This window comes from Sorex araneus, chromosome 6, assembly GCF_027595985.1.
Source record: "Sorex araneus isolate mSorAra2 chromosome 6, mSorAra2.pri, whole genome shotgun sequence".
NCBI classification, from domain to species: Eukaryota; Metazoa; Chordata; class Mammalia; order Eulipotyphla; family Soricidae; genus Sorex; species Sorex araneus.
The window spans coordinates 28,374,741-28,396,055 of NC_073307.1; the positions used below are offsets into that span (position 1 = coordinate 28,374,741).

General features: G+C 48.6%; 1 protein-coding gene across 1 annotated transcript in view; it reads right to left on the reverse strand.

Moving 5' to 3' along the window:
- The window catches only part of SLC22A4 (solute carrier family 22 member 4), a 53,878-nt gene extending 49,051 nt beyond the window's left edge, over positions 1 to 4,827 (reverse strand). The window contains exons 1-2 of the mRNA XM_055143858.1: positions 4,530 to 4,827; positions 3,450 to 3,959 (exon numbers count right to left, since the gene is read on the reverse strand). Of these exons, the coding sequence (XP_054999833.1) occupies positions 3,450 to 3,959; positions 4,530 to 4,589 (570 nt within the window). The 5' untranslated portion in view covers positions 4,590 to 4,827. The remainder of the gene's footprint in view (positions 1 to 3,449; positions 3,960 to 4,529) is intronic.
- Positions 4,828 to 21,315: the final 16,488 nt, after the last annotated feature.

Sequence of the window (21,315 nt, forward strand, 5' to 3'; positions counted from 1 at the left end):
GAATGGTTTTAAGCATACAGTTTAGCGGAGTTAAATATATTCACATTGTGCAATCTCCAGCACTCGTTTCATCTTGCAAAACTAAACTTTATACCCATAAAACAAGTCATTTACCCTCCTCCCAGTCCCAAGCAATTTATCATTCTACTTTGTTTCTATGAGTTTGACAACTCTTTATATATGAGTAAACCCCACAGTTTTATCTTTCTGTAATTCACTTAATTTATTTCACATCATGTTCTTAAGGTTCATCTGTGCTGCAGCATGTGTCAGAATTTTCTTTCTTTTTAAGGATGATTAATATTCCATTTTGTGTATGTAGCCCACATTTTTTTCATGTCATGGGCATTTGTTTGTTTTCCCCTTTTAGCTCATGGGAATAATAATAATAATAATAATAATAATAATAATAATAATAATAATGTTATTAAACAAAAGGGTACAAACATTTAAAAGTCCTACTTCCAATTTGTTTAGATATATACCTAGAAGACCTAGAAATCTAGGTCAGGATTTTTTGGTTTTCATTTTTGTTTTTAGGAATTGCCACACTGCTTTTTATAATGACTGCATCAGCTTATGTTCCCATCAAGAAATGATGCATATGGATACTAGGATTCCAATTTCTCCACATCCTTGCAAATCATTGTTTTCTGGTTATTTATCCTTCCTAATGGGAATGCAATATCTCATTGTGGTCTTGATTTATGCTTCCTTGATGACTACTTATGTTAAGAACCTTATTATAGCTTGTCTCCCCAGGTTAAGATAAGGAATCCGAGGCTCAAGTCAGCCATGCAGTTACAGTGGGGTCAGAATGGAGTCTGACCCCACTGGTATTCTCATTCAAAAATTCCTCCTTGTGTCACCTGTTCCCCAGAAGGAGAACCACCCTGCCCTCTCATCCTGATGTGGAGACCCTCCTACCTACCAACCACCACTGCCCATCTGTCTCATCCAAAAAGAAAACAAGAAAGAGAGAGGATACTGGGAGAAGAGCTCACATACGTGTATTTGTGATCGATCCCTAGGGACCTTGATGAAGAGACCCAACCAAGAAGCCATGGAGTTGGAGGCCCAACAACTCACCCCTCACACCCTAAATGAATCAAAACCAGTCATTTCTTCAACACAATATCTTACCTGGCTGAGACCTCTGGGGTGATCTTGGGAGGGAGGCGGGCCAGCATCTGCCCCACCAAAGCTCCAGAAGCCTTTCCCACATCCTAAAGCCACTGCCATGCCTCTGGCTAGACATTTTCAAAATATTCGGAATGTTTTGGAGAGACATCTCCAAACTCTATAACACTGACATCCCAGGATAGCATACCAGAGAGGACGTAATGTAGAATCCAACCAATCTCAACTAACAAAAACATTAACACAGAAGGCTTAACTTGCAACAATAGCTTAGTAAATTCTCAGACAAGGACTTAATACCCCCATGTTGAGAAACAACAATTTTCACAAATTTTCTTCCACGGAAATATTTTTTGATCATTCCCTTTGTCATTTATTGGTAACAAGCAATATAAAATAAATTATTGTGAGCTTCCCACAGGTTCAGGCTTAAAGGGTGGTTGGGAAAATGGAGACAATGGTTGAGAGAAGGTGACAGTGGTGGTGGGATTGGTGTTGAAATAGTGAATGCCTGTAATATCACCATTAACAACTTCATAAACCACAGTGTTAAAAATGGGGGGGGGGCGGTATTGAACCAGCCAGAAGGGCAAATGAACCCATTTTCAGCATTGACTACTGCCAATGGGTCTAGCCTCCATCTCAGACACTGAAGACAGGATTGAGGAGGGGATAAGCTGACCCCTCCCCAACTAGACAGTGAGAGGGATGGCAAGGTGAGGGGAAGGGAGAACATAGGCAAACATCCAAGAGTTTCTGTTAGAGGGTCAAAGCTAGAGAAGCACAGACAAGCATAGACATCTCAGAGTCCCAAACAGGAATAGGACTGTCGCTGGGGTTATCCAGAGGTGTTTATGGCACTTTCTCTGGTCCTATAGATTCCATACCCACCACTCCAACTCATGCTTATTCACTGGTCTTGCTTCTTCTTAGAAAACTAACAACACAATCTGGCTCTATTACCCCTGGCTTAGAATACTTTACTAGTTGCTCACTGTCCTCAACCTACCTACCAGACTCCCTGGGAACTTGTTCTGTAAGAATTTCTCCCCTCACCAACCATCCCCTGAACTCCACCCAATTCCATCTGTGGAGATTCCATCCCCAGAATTTGCTACACTCCTTGCCTGGGCAAGTCCTACTCATATTCCTAACTTAGTTCAAATGCTGTTGCCTCCTCTCCTTGAAGCATTTTCTAACCTTGTCATTCTTCCAAGGAGGGTAATACATTTGCATAAGTCATGCAGCAAGCAGCTAGGATTTGAATTCAGGCTCCAGAACCTTCTTGCCAACTTGAGTTGCTATTAGTTCTCTCTGTGATATGGCCTGGTGGCATTTGGGCTCGGAAGGCAGAACCCAAAGCCCAGATGACTGCAACCTTAGTGTCCAGATGAGGTGTGACCTGGTATCTCACAACAGGCCTCACTGTGCTAAGGGGAGGGGATACATGAGTAATAGTGGCTGCCTTCGTTTTTTTTCTTGGAAGAAACCAGGCAGAGTCAGATGAGCCAGATGCTAGGGACTCCCACCTGCCTGCTCAGTGGCAGGTAGGTCTGTGACACTACCCTGCTAAGGGGTATGTCCTGGGGTGAGGACATGAAGCAGGACATGCACGGAGCAAATAATGGTGTATCAAGATTCCTGAGACTTTGAAAACGGGCCACCAAGCCACAAAGGATGCTAAGGTGCTAACGGTACAGGCTGGGAGTCCCTGCCCACCCAGTATGGGGGTTCTCTACGCCAGAGGGTCCATTTCATCTCCTTAGCTCTCTGCACCTGGTGATGGGCAGCAGGAGGCCCTCAGCTCCTTTTCAGAAAAATTGGACAGAGCTTGGGGTAGGACCACGCCTTACCGTGAGATGGGGAGCAAATCCCGTGATGCTTCCAGATTTCTGTGCCCGGAGAACAGGCCAGACACGCAGAAGCCCAGGGAGCTCTGTGCACGCACTTGGGTTCAGCACCTTCTCCCACACCCTCCTCCTAAGCCCCAGCCCGAGGCAGGAACCTGACTAGGGCTACTCACTCCAGGCAGCATCCTGGCTCTTGGCAAACAACTTCATGTGTTGTGAAACTCGGAGAGGAAAAGGCCGTTGGTGACCACAATCCCTTCTCCATCCCCTCTACAATGGACAGGGCTAAGCAGGAAGGAGCCTATTTCTGGGTCCCCCTTTCCTGGGCTGCAGCCGCGTCAGTCAGTTGCAGACTTGCCGGCGAGGTGAGGGGGGCAGACGACCCGGGCGCTGACTCTAGGAGGCGGCGGGGTGGGGGGTGGGGGTGTTAACGCAGGTGAAGGTCGCTCGCACACCCACCTCGGTGACGATGGTGGACAGGTAGACGTCCTGGCTGTACTCCCAGCCATCCAGGCAGCCCTCCTGCTCCAGCCGCTCCAGGTCCACATCGCGCCCCGGCTCCAGCCCGAGCGCCGAGAAGTTGGCGATGGCCGCGAGCTGATAGCGGCGGCAGCTGTGGGGCACCTCGCGGCCGTCCCGCACCTGCAGCGGGATACTGTGGTTGCGCCACGCGTCGCTCAGGTTCGCGGTGGCCGGCACTCGGCAGCGGTGCTCCGGGGTCCCCGCCAGGAACACGACTGACATCCCGTTGAAGCCGTTGGGGATGATGCTGGCGCTGAGCAGGAAGAAGATGAGGCGCTGGAAGGGCCCCCACTCGCCCAGGAAGGCGGTCACCTCGTCGTAGTCCCGCATGCCGCCGTCAGCCGCCCGCGGCGCGCGACCAGCGCGGACAAGAGCGATCGGGGACGCGGCGGCACGGTCTCGGGGGTTCTCTGAGGGTGTCAGCACCTTCTCCCGGAGCCAGGCAGCCTGAGGGAAGTTGGGGCGCGAAGTCGGGGGCCGTTCCGAGCGGAGAAGAGACTGACTTCGAGCGTTCCCGGTATCGGGACGAGGCGCGGGAGGCCGCCGGGGCAGCTCGGGACCACACCCCCTGCCGGCGGGGCTGGGGAAGCGAGCGCGGGGTGCCGTGGGGGCGGGGCTAAGGGTGGCCACGCCCCTGCCCGCCTCGCCCCGCCCCCCCCGAGCGCCCCCGGCGGGGAAGCGGGATCCCGGAGCCGGGTGGTGTGGCCGGTGTGCGTGCGGGGTGAAGGCCGGGGACCGCGCCCTCCCGTGCCCCGCGACCCGGAAGGGTTGAGTGTTCAGAATCCGGCCGCCGTGTGGGCCGCACCCCGAGAGCGGGCGAAAGGGAGGAGCCGAGGTCGGAGACCAAGGTCTTCGGGAGGTCGCCCGAAGCCCTGCCCCGGCCAGAGGTTTCCCCGAGTCTGCCGGCCTCGGGCGGGGTGGCAGGGCCGCGGGGGAGTCCGCGATCCCGGGAAGCCTGGGCGGCCGCGGGGCTGTGACAGCCGGGCGGCGACCCCTTCACTGGATGCGTCTCCTCACCTGAAGAAGGGAAGGCTCGCTCACCCCCCGAAGTGGATGCGCAGGGTCGCGCCGCTGCATCAGAGCTGGACTCGGAACGCGGGGAGATGGGGGTGGGGTGGGCTGGGGACGGGGAAGCTGCAGACGCCGGCTGGTCTCAGGGTCCCTCGGTGCCTGGCGCCATGGTGGGAGCTCAGAAATGGAGGCGCTGCTGTCCCGGCTCCCCGGGTTCTGATTCGGGTGTCTTTGCTCGTCGTACGTCTCCCACGGCTTTTTATTGGGCCCGGCTGCCAGAATCTTCTTGGACTGCGAGGCCTCCGGTTTTGCAGAACCAACAGCTCCAGTCCAGGAACAGAGGGAGGGCGGGAGGGAGGAAGAGAGAGGAGGTCCAGCTTGGTGCCAGATCTGACAGAGTGACAGGAGCAGGGTCCAGCTTGCTGTCCTGTGATCTGGCCCGGGGCTGTCCTGGGAGTCGCCTTTGTGAGGCAGAGGACAATGACAGGCTGAAGGGCTCCACGTCTTTGGAGATTTTGTAAAAGTGTGTTTGCTGTTGGGAATCCAGGAGGCTGAGGGATATTTCTGTCTCATTTGTTTTGTACCCTCCATTCAGAGCCTTATGATTAATTGATCCTAATTTCTTGCATAGATGAATCCTTTTTTAAAAAAAAAAATTCCCTTTGTTTCAGTGCCAGGATGGAATCCAGGGCCTCACAAGTGTAAAAGGCAAGTGCGCTACCACTGACCTATTTACAATGACTTTTCACTCCTTGGAACCACTGGCTTTTCACTCCTTGGAACCTTCGTTTCCTTGTGTGTAACCAGCCCGCTTGTCCTGGTGTGCCCAGACAGCTGATTTTTTGCCTAGCATTGCACTAAAATTGTTAATAGCACTTTCCTTTCTAAAGGACGTATATGTCCTGAACAATATTTGTCATATCATATAGTCACTTTGTAACTTGGATTTCATCTCCCCTGCCCTTCTTCCTCAATAACCAAACACAAGGAAGGAAGCTTTGTGGCATAGTCTATTTTGAGTAGTGATCTCAGAGAAAGGCGTGAATAACAAGAACTGTGAGCATAACAAGAACTGTGAGCAGGGCCAGAGTGTAAGGCCTACACAGACAGACCACACTGATCAGGTCATGTGCGCTCACCAGCATCAGACACAGCTTAGAGTTGAAGGCCGAAGAAGGTATTAGCAATGCTGATCTGATCTTTCCTGTAAGTTTTAATATTTTTGTACATCATGGATTTTTACATTGCTTTTGATTTCTAAAAATATTTTGTTAAGGTATGTGTGTTCCAGGGATTGAACCCAGGGCCTTATACCTGCAAGGCATGTGCTTTACCACTGTTCTACATCACTACCCCCATATTTATCTTACTGAATTTCTTAACATCCCTCTCCCCATTAAATGTACCAGAGGCAAATGCCCCATATATTTTACTTACTTCACCTTGTCTATCAGTGAGTGATTGGAATTTGATTATTATTGACCCTTATTGCTACCAGTGAGTGATTGGGATTTGATTCTACTGGGAGCCTCTCAAGAACCCTCTGGAATGAGGAGACTCATTTCTGAATGGAGCTTAATTTGTTGTAATTAGTTAAATCCGCTGCACTTCAGGTTGCACATATGAGAGAGTCAAGCAGGTGGCACTCAACTAAACAATTTGCCTTTGTCTTGGCCTCTAAATCCAAACCTTGAATCTTCTGCCTTCCTGAGTCCTCTGAGCAAGCAGAGAACTGGGCATAGGCCCTAAGAACTGGTGAGTTCTAAAACTAAACTGCAAGACTAGAGAGGTAGTACAGTGATTAAGGTGCTTACCTCTCATGTGGCCAATCTAATTTCTATTTCCAGCACCATATAGGGTTCCCCAAATACTGCCACGAGTGACCTTTGAGTGCAAAGTTAGAAGTAAGCCCTGGCCACCACACAGTTTGGCCCCCAAACCAAAATAAAAATGTATGACAAGAGCATTACTTACACTTGGACCCATTGGGGGTTAGCTCCTCACCTTTGTTATGTAGGGTTGGTCCTATCTGGGGCCATGTTGCAGTAATTATCTGTTTCTTTGCTAGTATCAAGTCATCTCTGAGTGAGGGCTGAATGTTTTCTTCCTCTGTTGGTTAAGGAGAATTGTCCTGATAAGACAATAGGTTTGCATTGAGAATGATGAGGTAGTTGTCATAGGAGTCTAAACTGGCTGTTTTTTACCTTTTAGACTTAGGTAGTTAGCACCTATCCATCTATGGACTGGCACTTGAAAACCATTCATCATGAACTTATTTGAGCCCTGTAGACTCACTCAATTCTGACCCTCATTCCACACATACATTACAATGACCTGCTGGTGTGTCTGCTTAAGCTTATGACTTGCAGGAATCTAACAAGACCGGGATTATACTGGGCATCTCAAGTCATCTGATGCCTCATTGCCAGGCACTATTTTTACTGCAGCCAAATGGCTGCTTTACAAAAGGCAAATAGTTGTCTGCACTCAGGCATGATCTTGAATCAGTGACCATCAGTGACTATCTAGTATCCTCTGTAGCCCTTTCAAACCTGCTGGGTAATAAGAATCAAATATTGTATCATGGTTGTGTAAATTATAGAGCTCTCCCTTGCTCTGGGCTTCACTCAAAACGGAAAGTCTTCCAAGATGCCCATTAATGGTCAGGGTGATATTCTCACCAAGCTGTGTCTTTTTATTAGTGATAGAAGGTTCTCAGAGTACAACAACTAGCTTTTACCTTATAAGGGCATATTGAACTGGCATATTCCTGGACTATTGTATTCCTAATAATGTCACAAGTCTGCTTCATAAGAATATGGGATTGGGGGGCTGAAGTGATAGCACAGCGGGTAGGGCATGTCCTTGCACGCAGACCCAGGTGTGATTCACAGCATCCCATGTAGTCCCCTGAGCACCACCAGGGGTAATTCGTGAGTGCAGAGCCAGGAGTGACCCCTGTGTATCACTGGGTGTGACCCAAAAAGAAAAAATATATATGGGATGGAAAAAGTGAATGAGCATATAGATTTTTTTTTTTTTTGCTTTTTGGGTCACACCCGGCGATGCACAGGGGTCACTCCTGGCTCATGCACTCAGGAATTACCCCTGGCGGTGCTCAGGGGACCATATGGGATGCTGGGAATCGAACCCGGGTCGGCCGCGTGCAAGGCAAACGCCCTACCCGCTGTGCTATCACTCCAGCCCCCGAGCATATAGATTTAAAAAAGTGGTCATGAGGCTGGAGCAATAATACGGTGGGCGGGGCATCTATGTTTGCCTTGCACACTGCAGACCTGGGTTCAATCTCTGGCATCCTATATGGCCCACCGAGCCCAGCAAGGAGTAATTCTTGAGTGCAGAGCCAGGAGTAAGCCCTGAGCATCACAGAGTGTGACCGAAAAAGCCAAAAAATATTGGTTATGATAGTGGTTTTATGGATTCACTTTACTATTTTATGTTTCACTCATGACATTGAATTCATTTGAGAACAAAAAGGTAAGAAACGTCTCCAAATGGAAAGCTTTGACTCATCGTGCTTTTTTCCTTTTATCCTCTGTTATGTGTGTCTGACAGGGACATCAAGAGAACTTATTCCTTCTCAGTAGATTACACTAGCATTTTTTATTAATTAATGCAGTGGGCCATTATTATGTTCTCTGGAATATCATGGCAGTTGAAGTCACTAAATATTATGTGGTTATAGGATAATTAACATAGCCTAGGGACAGTAAGAAATGCGTACTGCTATTTACCTCACATAAAAGCAAACAGGTTTAGATTTTACTGAAGAATATGGAGGGAGAAATCTTTGATGTTGGTGCTAATCACTGCAATTTCTAGGGTGTGGGTTTACTTCTAATTTAACACATTGACAAAGACTGGGGTGGTTTTCCTCTGGAACAGTGCCAATTTACTTAACTCCTTGGAACACCATTGTCTATTAGACATATCTACCTTCACCATAGTATGACACAGTTGTTGCTATGTTGATTTTGTAATTATATCCACTTTATCTCTGTTAAGTATCACCATCCAGCCTCTGCCATCTCCACAGACTGCATTTTGTATTGCCTCAGTAAGGGAGTGGACTTGCCTTGGGGAGGTAATCTGGTAACAAGTTCACTTTTCTTGGATGATAAAAAGTCAAATATTCTCTCACCCCAGCATGTTTAACAGAACACAGGTCTTATCATTTTCTAATGGCATGCTGTTTCCTTGTGGATCAGGGACTGTATTTCCCCACAGAGGTAGTGCTGAGACCTAGATCCAGTTATTGCACTAGAGGCAATGATGGGTAGGCTAGACATTAGTTTGGAGATACTTGCCTCACACCAGGGTTCTCTTTTGGAGAGACTGCTCCCTACAAAACAGGGGACAGAGCAGTTATTACTCTGCTACTTCTGACTTTAGGAAAATCCAAGGCCTCTGTACTAGATCATTCCTGTCCCCGAATGTCCTTAATCTGTGGTCTAGGGAGCTGTGCATTTTCCGTCAGGGCCACAACTTTGGCCTAGACCTTTCTAAATTGCTTGTGTAACCTTTTTGATGCCTATCCCATGCTTATAATCGAATCAGTTCCATCTTGGACCTTATTTCCACCACAGCTTGCCCATTGGCTACAGGAAGTGAGACTGAAAGCTTTCAGGGAGGCCTGCCTTCCCTAGTGAGCTCTGACTTCATTTAAGTTAGTTGACCTGGGTCTTTTTTTTAAGGTTTTTGGAGCACTTAATGGAAGTCAGTCAATTCCACCATCCTTGAATATTCTAAGTGCCATAATCAAAGTTCTTGCAACTACTGAAGTTTGGAATGATGATTCTTTGTAGTGGAGGGCCCTCCTATACATTTTAGTGTTTAGCAATAATCCTGGCCTCATTCCTTAGTTGTGAGAGAAAGAGCAATCTCTCAGGATTGGGGAATGTATCTCAGTGAACATTTGTTTTGCATGTGTGAGGCCCTGGGTTCAACTCTTGAACCAAATAAATGTGAAAAAAATAGCAAATAAATGTGGAAAAAAAACCACAGCAAAATAAGACAAGGTAAGTTCTAGCTTCAGCATGTGTCTTACCTGCAAAAGAATGTGAATTAGAGTTTCAACACCACCAGGTGTGACCCCAGTGGCCCCCAGATATGGGCCAAGCATTAAACTGCCTAGCTCCATTGGCCAGATATTACTAGAAATTGTCCCTGGGCTCTTTGCTTGGGAACCCTCCCTCTCCCTCCAAATATGTATCCAGACATTGATGTTGTCTTCTAGGGTGGGGGTAGGGAGGGTAAAATGGCCTCTGGTTATAAATCATACATGTCAAGATTTTACTTTCTACTTGTGTCTCACTTCTGTCTGGCATGGATAAGAACCATGGTGAGGTTGCAGCATGACTGGCATTGTTACCATTGCCATATTCCTATTAGGTAAATGTTTCAGCTCTAGAATTCCTTTCTTTGTATCTCTAACTCACAGGTTGCCTTATATTTAGGAATGTACAATAGGAATCAAAGATTTTAGAGATTGAAATAGAAGAAAAGGAACAAGAAGACAGTATATTATTGTTGACGGGTGTAGGACCTTAGGGTGATATGGTGGGGTGGGGGAAGGTCTCAGACTAAGTTTTAGGAGTCACCATTTATCCATAGGTTCTATTGCAGATAGATAGATAGATAGTGTCCCCTGGTAATGAACTTCTCTGGAATCTTCCTAGTCTCTAGCCCTGAAGCAATCCATAGACTTGAAGACCACATCCCCTTGAGATGCAAATACTGAGCTCTCTGGAGATAGAGAAGATGAGGTACCACTCAGAGAAGAATGGACTCTCTGAAAAGGAGAACCTGAAAGGAGTATCTAGAGGTTATGATAATAATATCATAAAGATCATCTAGGATGGGGCAGGAGAGATAGTGCAGCCAGTAAAATGCTAGTCCAGGTTCAATCTCCTGCATAGTATATGGTCCCCCAAGTCCACCAGGCATGATCTCTGAGAAATAACCAAAAGTAAGCCCTGAGCACAGTCTGATGTGGTCCCCAAACAAAAAGTATTTGAGACTTTTTCCCTTGACAATGTCCTAATAACAGACTCTGGGGGCAGTCAGAAAAGACCCAAATGGCCAAAGGCAACAGAATCTGAGAACTGGCCTTTGGAACTGCACTAACAAGGGTTGGTTGGGTGTGGATGGGAGGGGGCCCTGAGGCAGTGTGTGGAGGGAAGCAGACACTGGTGGAGGGTGTGGTGTGGGAACACTGTATGCATGAAATCCCATCATTAACAGCGTTATAAGTTACCTTGTCCTCCAAGTTTTTAAAAGTCAAATCCAGGGGGCCGGAGTGATAGCACAGCGGGTAGGGCGTTTGCCTTGCACGCGGCCGACCCGGGTTCGATCCCCGGCATCCCATATGGTCCCCCAAGCACTGCCAGGAGTAATTCCTGAGTGCAGAGCCAGGAGTAACCCCTGAGCATCGCTGGGTGTGACCCAAAAAGCAAAAAAAAAATAAAAAAATAAAAAAAAAAGTCAAATCCAAACCGACTTTATAAAGATAAGCAGTGCACATTCTTCATCTTGGAGATTCCCCACATCTCTCAACTTTTACTTTATGGTATGCTCTCTATGAGGTATGTGATTCACCTGCATCTCAATGTACATCCAAGGTTGTCTTCCCTCTAGAAAAATCTTTTCTCTCAGTTTTACTTAGAGAACATGAGAATATGAAATAGTGAAGAAAAATAGTTTTACTTAGAGACTATATTTTCCTCTATTTCATCTCATGAAATTTTTTTTCTTGTGAGGGAAGGTGATGTTTCTGGAAAACCTGGACACAAGTTAGAATTCATTTTCCTTGTTTTTCAAAGAGAAATTTCTTGCCTGAGTCATGGCTCCCCAAGAATTCTGGTGGTGGGTACCAGTTTCTGCACCATGTAGATAAAGTAGACATCAGAAAGAACTTGACAAAATGTTTACTGTCTCTCACTTTAGATGGCACATGCATGAGCATGGAGCAGGTTATTGTATGTAATCCAGACCTCTGCTGAGACTAGGACATCTTGGAAAAGCTAGTTGTTCTTATGTGGCAGAAGTAAGCCTTTTGTTGAAGGTAGATAGGTCACGCCCATAAGACACCTCCAGCTGGCGCCAGATAATTTCCTCATCAGCCACCCTCCAGAACTCACGGCTGCTTCTCCTGGAAAGGAGCATAAAATGAAGTCCCCATAACCATGCCACCAGACTCTGCACCAGGCTGTTTTCACTCAGGGCGCCCCAGAAGGGGGCAGATGAGAGCCCTCCCTGCTCCAAGGGACCCAGCCCCGGCAGACAACCTCCACAACCCAACCGCTGACACGCTCCAGGCCGCTTCCCACACGTTTGGGCCGAGCTTCACATATGAATGAACATATTCCTAAATGACACAGCTGCTTTTGTGGCCGCATGATACATCATAAGACACTCCCTACTAATTTTCCATAATTACCACACCATATTTGATTGGATGCAAAATGGTGCCCATGCCTCCCAATCTCTCGCACTGTCCCAAACCCGGTTCACCATCTCGCCTTAGACAATGTGTGGCTCAGCATGCCAGGCATGGAACTCTATGTGTGATCCCTGCTGGAACTCTGCATGATTCCCGATGGACATCACCGGCTGTTTTGCAAGATTTGAACAGAATGGTGTCGGTGGGGCATGGAGAAACCGCTGCGGCAGCTGCAGCATTACTGCCTGCCCTGGCTGGGCTGAGTCGCAGCGTCGCAGCGTCGCCGTCGAACACAGAGCTGTGACAGCAGTGTGCGCAGTGACTCATCCACTGTGTTGCTGTCACCCAACCACTGGGTGACCCGGGACTCAGCGCAGGTGTTTGATTTGGCACAAACCCTTCGTGATAGGGTCCTGCCCTGTCAGCTGCTCAACAACCTCCAGGAGCACTCTGTAAACCCCAAGGAGATCAACGTGAGGCCATAGATGTCCCAGGTGCTGCCCAGAGACGCAGGCAGGTGCATGTTTGTCAGTGTGCAGATCGTTACAACATGCCAGTCAACCAAAAGCTTACATTTGGTAGACTGGGAACAACTGTAAAAGCGAGACAGCCCCAAAAGCCTCCATCCCTCTCAGAGAGCCTAGCAAGCTCCTGAGAGTATCCTGCCTGCACAGCAGAGCCTGGCAAGCTACCATGGTGTTCTCGATATGCCAAAAACAGTAACAACGACAGTCCTCATTCCCCTGATCCTGAAAAAGCCCCCAATACGCCATCAGGCTACACTACCACACGACAGGGATGAATGGAGATGTTACTAGCACCCACTTGAGCAAATCAATGAACAACGAGATGACAGTGATACAGTGATACAGATAGGTAGTAGGGACCTGGCAAAGTACTTTAGAGCAAAAAAGAAAGATAAGAGATTTTCTAGCCCTGAAGTAGCTCACAGGCATGAAGATCACATCCCTTTGACACATACAAATCCTGAGTTATTTGGAGAAAAGAAACTGAGGCATCACCCAGATGCAGACAAAGACCCACCCAGAGAAAGGTGGACTCCATAGAAAAGGAGAAGCTACAGGAAAATCCATGAGACTATGAAAGGACCATGAACAATGCAAAGCTTTCTTATGACAAAGCAGGATGAACTTTTTTTTTTTTTTAATACACAGTGGTGCTGAGAGGTTTCACCTGGCTCTGTGCTCAGGGATCATTCCTGGTGTCAGGGTCCTGGCCAGTCGACCCTGGCAAACTGGGGTATGATCCCCCAAACCACCGGACTTACTCCCTATGGGAGAGGGAATGGGAGAGGGAGAAGCCTCTGTCCAGCCCCTCTGCGCACCGTGGACTCCCCACCGCCACCGAGAAAGAATCATGCAGAGGGGGGAGAGCTGGAGGTCAAGCGTCTCTCATTTTATTAGCTCTCACACAAGATATTTATACATGGACTTCAAAGCAGCTTACATACATATAGCGCACACCTGGTTATCACCTCGAGTTCATTATAGATGTTAGCTAATGATTTTTATTTCCTGCTCTCAAGGCTGGGTGTGTTAGCTCAGGTAAGTGATGACTGTCAGGTCCTTCACCCCATTATCTCCTCAACCAGAGTACCTTTCTGGGTGGAGGGCTGGCACAGGGCCCTGGAACCCTGTGAATAGAGCCTGCTCCTGTTTCTAGGGGCAGGGGATTTGGCCAGGGTCTCAGGCTGGCTGCTGAGACCCCAACACCTGGCAGGCTCAGGCTCATGGGACTATATAGAATGCTGGGGATCAAACCCAGATTGGTGGCATCAAGGCAAGCACCAAACCTGCTGTTCCAGCTCCCCAGATTAACTTTTGTATATGCAAAACTCCAAGAAAAAAAATTTATTTGGAAGAATTGTGTAAAAGCTTCTTCCAAAAACCATTCAAGGCATACTCTTCAAGTCGTTCTCCTGTGAACACATATCTTGCTTGCTTGTCTCAATGTTTCTTTGATCTCTCTCTCTCTTCTCCATATATAAGTGTGTGTGTGTGTGTGCGTGTGCGTAAGTGTGTGTGTGTGTGTGTGTGTGTATGTATTTTCAGGTCATACCCAGTGATGGTCAGGGGTTACTCCTGGCTCTGCACTCAGGAACTGATGTCGGTGGACCCCACGGGTGGCTTACGTGAGTCGGGAGGAGAGAAAGACGGTCACTTTTTCCTGATCCACCTCTGCTACCTAGGACCCAGGGTTACTGGGTTCTTGTCTTGCTCACAGAAAAGAATTTCAGGAGTAGACAAGCAGTGAAGTAAAATAGATTTTATTTGGAGGGTTTTTGGAGGTATGGAGGGGGAGAGAGTGAGGAGAGAGAGAGAGAGAGAGAGAGAGAGAGAGAGAGAGAGAGAGAGAGAGAGAGAGAGAGAATATGTGGGCTTCTCCTCCAAGGGCAGAGAAAGTCCCTACACACGTCCCAGCATTAGATAGGAAAGCATAAAAGTACATATCTTAAGGACAAGATCCGGAGCAGTCACAAACGAAACGGCTCCTCTGCTTCTTATAGACTATGATCCTGGAGGGCTACTAACCACTTTTGGCACCAGTGGCTTCTTATAGAAATGCATCTAGACTGTGAACTGAGCTACAACCCCATGCTGCCCCGGGAGGGGAAAGAAAGGTTTTTCTCTCTCGACCTTTTCTTTCGATGGAGGTGGCGGCAGCTGCAGCACCCATGTGGCGACCAAAATCTTCTAGAACCCACTACCCAGAGGTCCGAGCTTGCAGTGATGTGGTGTGCAGGAGATCTTGGGATGGGGGTGTTATGGCACACTCTCCGCCCAGACAAGATCTGGAGCAGCCGCACATGAAACTGTGAACTGAGCTAAAATACCAGAAATCCAAACCTCATCCAAAAGCTCATATATTCTTCATTCTCAGTAATGGAAAACAAATTACCAAATGATGCCTTTTCAGCAGGTTTGATTGTTGGGGGAAAATTCTAAATAATAATAGTTTTCTGTTGAAATATGGAATGTATTCAAAGTATAGAGAGAATAATGTGAAGATCATTAGCCACACAGGTGGGGGTGGGTGAGTGGGAGGGGGGTATACTGGGGTTCTTGGTGGTGGAACATGTGCACTGGTGAAGGGATGGGGGTCTGATCATTGAGCAACTGAGACTTCAACCTAAAAGCTTTGTAACTTTTTTCATGGTGATTCAATAAAAAAGAAAAAGTACACATCTCAAGAGGGGAGATGTGGGTGACACATGTGCTCAGGCACCGCATGTACTTGGCCACATGGGCGCAAGCAGCACATGAGCCTGAGCAGTATATGCACACCCTTCCTTTGTTCAAGGTGGCTTTTATAGGCTCTTCACAGTTTGTCTTAGTCCGGAAGTTCTGGAGTCTTCTACAGACTGGATCACATTTTAATCAGATTAAGGGAGCGGTCCAAAGGTTTGAGAAACTTCATAAGGAGGGATCCAATCTCCTCAGGGTCTGCTGAAGGTCTTATCAGGTCTGTTTTCTGTATCCACAGGGTGGATCAGTCTTAGGATTTTCCTCCCAGAATTCTGTTGACCTAAGTTTCATTGCCGAGGGCCTTTCCCTGTCTACCTGCCTACATCAGAATCACTCTTGGCTGTGCTTGGGGGACCATGTGGGGTGGGTGCCAGAGTTTGAACTCTGATTGGCCATGTGCAATACAAGGACTCTACCCACTGTACTCTGTTGTTTCTTTGCTTGCCTATTTCCACTTGATGTAGGCAGATAGACAGGGAAAGGCCCTCAGCAATGAAACTTAGGTAAACAAGAATTCTAAGGCTGATCCACTCTGGATACAGAAAACAGACCTGATAAGATCTTCAGCAGCAGACCCTGAGGAGATTGGACCCCTCTCCAAGAAGTTCTTCAAATCCTCAGACCTCTCCCTTAATCCGATTAACTTTAGTGATTCAGCCGCAAGAAGACTCCAGAATGTTCCGGATCAAGACAAACCAAGAAGAACTTATAAAAGCCAAACTTGAACAAAGGAAGGGTGCGCATATGCTGCCCGAGCCCATGTGCTGCTTGCACCCGTGTGGCCGAGCACATGTGTCGCCCGCATCTCCCCTCTGGAGATGTGTACTTTCATGCTTTGACATCTAATTCTGGGATGTGGTAGCTCTCTCCACCCTTGAAGAAGCCTGGGTTCTCTCTTGAGTGTGTTACTCTCCACTCTCTCCCTCCTTCCCTTCAAAACCTCCAAATAAAATCTGTTTTACTTCACCGCTTGTCTACTACTCCTGAAATTCTTTTCTGCGAGGCAAGACAAGAACCCATTAACTCTGGGTCCCAGGTGGCAGAGGCGGATCAGGAGAAAGTGACCGTCTTTCTCTCCTCCCGACTCACATGAGCCACCCGTGGGGTCCACCTATATCACACTCTGAAGAAATCTGTGTTCTCTATTGAACACACATTTCTCTCTTTCTCTTCCCTCATGTCTTTCTAAAAAACTTTCAATAAAAACTATCTTGCTTCACTATTTTGCTTCCTCCTGAAATTCTTTCCTGTGAAGGAAACGTAACAGACCCAAAATATCTGTGCTGAAGTTACGTCTGACCTGATCTAGGCCAAGCATTTCCCTGAGTGCTGAAGAACCTGGAATGAACTATGTGGGCTAAGCATGTCCACACACCACCTCCTGCTCCTGAGTAATCGAATATAAACTTTTGCCCATGTGAGCACTAAACCAGTGGTTTCAGGCAAAGGATGAGACTGGGCAGGTTGGAAGAGGCCTGATCATTCTTGACCTTAAACAATTTTAATTAAAAGCCTTTAGATTTGATTCTGACATCATGGAGGTCAGAGAAAAATCTATGAGATTTGGGTTTCAGAAAGACCCTTCTTGTGGCCAAGAGGAGAATGTGAGTGAGGGGCTAGGGTGGACATAGGAGAAACGGGGAGGAGACAGCTTCAGGCACGGAAAAAGATGATGGTGGTGGTGGCCAAGAAATAGATGGATTGATTCTAGAATGATTAAGAACTGGCAAGGACAGGGCTGTAACAACTGGAGGTGGAGATGAGAGAGGGAGAGGAGGTAGGAGAATAGCTAGTTTGGGAATTCCATGGATGGTTAGGTGGGGTTATCTCTGAGATGAAACAGAGAGGTGCGTGAGTTGGAGAGAAGGTAATGAAGAGGATTTGGGATGTTCTGCATATTGTGCCATCCCAGTGAGTGTGCTCTCTCTCGGTCTCTGTCTTTGTCTCTGTCTCTCTTTCTCTGTCTCTTTCTCTGTCTCTGTCTCTCTGTCACTGTCTCTGTCTCTCTCCCTCTCCCCTCTTCTCTCAGGACTCACAAAAAAAGTTGGGAACTGGAGCAGCCAGAACATCCCATTTACAGGAGCATGACCTGACCTCAGGAGTAAGTTATATAAGATGGGGAATGTGGAGTGGGGTGGGGGATGGTGGTGGTGGTGGGTCACACATACCTCTGGTTTATGAATCATAAACTCTGTTTATGATTAGGTCCTGTAGGCACCAGCCAGTCTTACTTAATTCAAGGCACCAGGGACATCTTGATTTCACCCAGCTGCTACTTTCTTTTTCTTTTGTTTTTGGGTCACACCAGCAGTACTCAGGGGTTACTTCTGACTCTACACTCAGGGGTAACTCCAGGTGGTCCTCAGGGACCGTATGTGGTATCAGGGATGGAACCCAAGTTGGCCACATGCAAGGCTAGCACCTAACCCTCTATACTGTCTCTCTGGCCCTCATCCATCTTCTTCATTTTATGCCCTGAGTGAGGGTTGCCTGAGGCTGAATCTGTTCGTTGGACTCTTCTGGGGAACTAGCCAAGCAGAGCTAGATCAGCAACCTCCAAAGTGGCCTGGTCAGAGTCTCAAGATCATTGGTAAAACACTCAGCGTCTCCAAGGAAAGAATGAGCACTGGCAGTTGTCTTGAATATTCCTGACACTGATGGTAGCTACGCTGTTTCTCTACCTTTCTGAGTGCATCCATACAGTGAAGGGAGGACTCAGCAGGAGGAAGATGAGTTCCCGGAGGCTGCTGGAGGGATTAGCTGCTGTTGATTTTCCAACCCGTGATGCTTCTGAACCATGTGTAATCCCATGGAACCATGCCTGACGGCTGAGAATGCTATCAGGAATAGTGAGGCGCCCTTCAGCCGGCTAGCTGCTTCTGTGAGGGAGCAGGTGTGTGGGGTGAGCCTGGCTGAGCAGGTGTGAGTGGGGGTGCAGCCTTACACCGTATTCACAGCTGGGCTGGACGGAGTTCTGAGTCCAACTGGCAGCTGTCTTGAATATTCCTGACACTGATAGTAGCTACGCTGTTTCTCTACCTTTCTGAGTGCATCCATACAGTGAAGGGAGGATTCAGCAGGAGGAAGATGAGTTCCCGGAGGCTGCTGGAGGGATTAGCTGCTGTTGGATTTTCCAACCCGTGATGCTTCTGAACCATGTGTAATCCCATGGAACCATGCCTGACGGCTGAGAATGCTATCAGGAACAGTGAGGCGCCCTTCAGCCGGCTAGCTGCCTCTGTGAGGGAGCAGATGTGTGGGGTGAGCCTGGCTGAGCAGGTGTGAGTGGGGGTGCAGCCTTACACCGTATTCACAGCTGGGCTGGACGGGGTTCTGAGTCCAGGTGGCTCAGGCCAACCCTAGACGTTGCAGGAACAGAGAAGGCCTTTGGCAGCTTCTGGGCTTTCTAACATTTGTCTTCAGCCACAAAGGCTCCATGTTGGAGAGAAGCAAAGATGAAATTTGGTTTCTGAGGGAATCCAAGTTGAGTTTTTCACTTGTGGTAAAAAGGACGCAGGGACAGTCCTCCATCTGTTAGGGGTGGGGGAACCTTTACTAATCCTTTACTTATTCCTTCCCAGACCTCCACCTTCACTCAGAGGCTGAGGAACATTGCATGGAGCCTATTAAATATCGGCTCGGAAAATGTGAGCTCAGGAAATCAGCCAGAGGTGAGGGCTGAGCATGAAGCAGATCCAGAGATGAGAAGTTGTTGCCTAGGTTTGAAGCTGTCCCGGATGAAGCTGGAGGGCAGGGTGGGGGGTGGGGCGCAGGTGTGAGCAGTGGACAGAGGAATATTTGACTCTGTGCCTGTGGCCTGATCTTCTGGGCATCACAGCATACTGGACATCAAGGCTAAGCTGGCCCTACCGAGGCTGGGTCCTTGGCCAGGGAGCCTCTGGTTCCTCCTGCCACCCACTCCCCCTTTCATGGCTTTATTACCCAGGAAGAAGGTGGGAGAATGACGCTAGCCACACAGAGCAGTAAGACACGGAACTGTTTTGACTCCAAGCCCCTTGCAGGGAAGGAAGGCAGCAGGAGTCTGGGGACAAACTAGAGCCCAGCGCAACTGGGTTGGGGGGCAGGAGGCAGTGGTGGGCAGGGGATGGAAGTGGAGACTCATTCTGAGAGCAGCAGAAGCTCTCCTCCACAAGAGGCACAGTGACAAGAACTGCATTTGTTGTTTGTTTGCTTTGTTTTGATGCCATGCCTGGAAGTGCTTACTCCTGGCGCTGTGCTCAGGCTTCTCATCTAGAGGGGCTGGGGGGAAGGGGCGGTCCACATATGGTGCCAGCGTATTGAATCTGCAAGGCAAGCGCCCTACCCACTGTATTCTGTCTGGCCCCAGAAGTGCATTTTTAAAAAGCTCCCTTTGGTGTTGTGTGGAGAAGGGAGTGAGGGGCACAGAGGAGGTGGGAATGCGGGTAGGGCCGGGCAGGCTGGAGGGCCTGGATGGGGGCAGGGGCCCTGGAGGCAGAGGGAAGTTGGCCAGTTAGAGATTAGTTTATGATAAAAGTAGTCATGCCTCCTCCTACCTTTGCCCCTTCCCGTCCATTATCCTGACAGCAGCTAGAGTGACCCTGGTTAAGACAGAAACATCCAGATCACGCTGCCCCTCTGGCTTCTTATGAGTGGAAGCCAAAATTCCTGCCAGCGGCTCATAAGGTCAGTGTGGCCAGCGCTGTCGCTGTAGTCCTGTTGATGGCCCCATGCTTTGCTGCTGGGTCTTCCCAGGCCTTAGATGGTGAACACTGGCCTTCCTGCCCCAGCCCAGGCCCTGGCTCCTCTGCGGGCAGTGTAATTTCCCCAAAGACCCACAAAGATGCACCCCAAAATATGGGTCTCTGCTTACATGTCAACTTATCTGTGAGATCTTTCAAAATGCCTCTGGCATCCCAAATAGTGCCCTGAGCACCACCAGGAGAAATACCTGAGTGCAGAGCCAGGAGTAACCCTTGGACAGCGGTTGGTGAGACTCTAAACCCCCCTCCCCATCAACTCCCACCCTTAACTCCAGAAGTCATGTTTCTTCTTTAAGGTTAAGGTAACACTTCCTCCCCAGGCTCTCAGGCCCAAGGCAGACTCTCCTTCCACACACATATACTGGGAGAAGCCTATTCTGAACATCTTGGAAGAAACCTGCCAGTCTGAATTTTTTTGCAGGGGAGCCCATCCTACCAGATACTGGATCTGGCACGTCCTCCTTGACTCTGTTGATTTTATCTCAGACCTCGGACCGTGGGCCACAGAGACCTGCCACCAGGATTTTCAGGCTCCACCACATGGGGGTCCTACTGGGCAGCAATTGGAACTTGAAACAGAGATTGGGCTGGCGGCGCAGGCCTCTCAGTTCCTGTCCCTCCTAGTCTGTGTCCACCCAAGGAGGGCTGCTGTTCTGGTAGTGGCACCAGGTAAAGGCAGAGCTTTTGGGTTGGCAGATGATTTTTCAAGTGCCAATGTGGTCCAAAGACTCCCACCAGGGTTGGGGGTGGGGGTGTTGCAATCTGGAATCGGAGCATCCCTGACCTGGGTGAGTCTAGAAGGGGCAAGGGTGGGACTGGGGCAGTATTCTTCCACCTGCTCCTGCCTCTTAATAGCCTGCCTGGCTGTCCATCATCCCCTCTATTTCTGCCCGTGTCCTGCTGGGACTGGAATTTGCAGGCTGCCAGAGAAAGCCAGGCTAGTCCAATGCCCCATCAGGTTTAGGTGCAGCCCCAGTGGGGGGAAGGGTGGGTTAAAGTTTTGTGTGTGTGTGTGTGTGTGTGTACACATAGGGCTCAGCTGCTCAATGTCCAACTGTTAATTGAGAAGAAGGAGACAAGGACTGATGGATACAGTCATCCTAAGGATCCAGTCCGGGTCACAAGCCTCCTATATTTCGCCTCCCTTCGGGAGGCGGAGGCACCTGCTCACTGCCCCAGGCTTCACTGAGGAGGGAGGTTCCTGCAGGAAGGAATCTCTAGGGAGAAGCACAGAGTAGGACTCAAACCACGAGCCCATGTTTTGCAAGTGGAGCTCCTGGTTCGATTTCTGGGCCACATTCCCCAGAGTGACCCTGAGCACA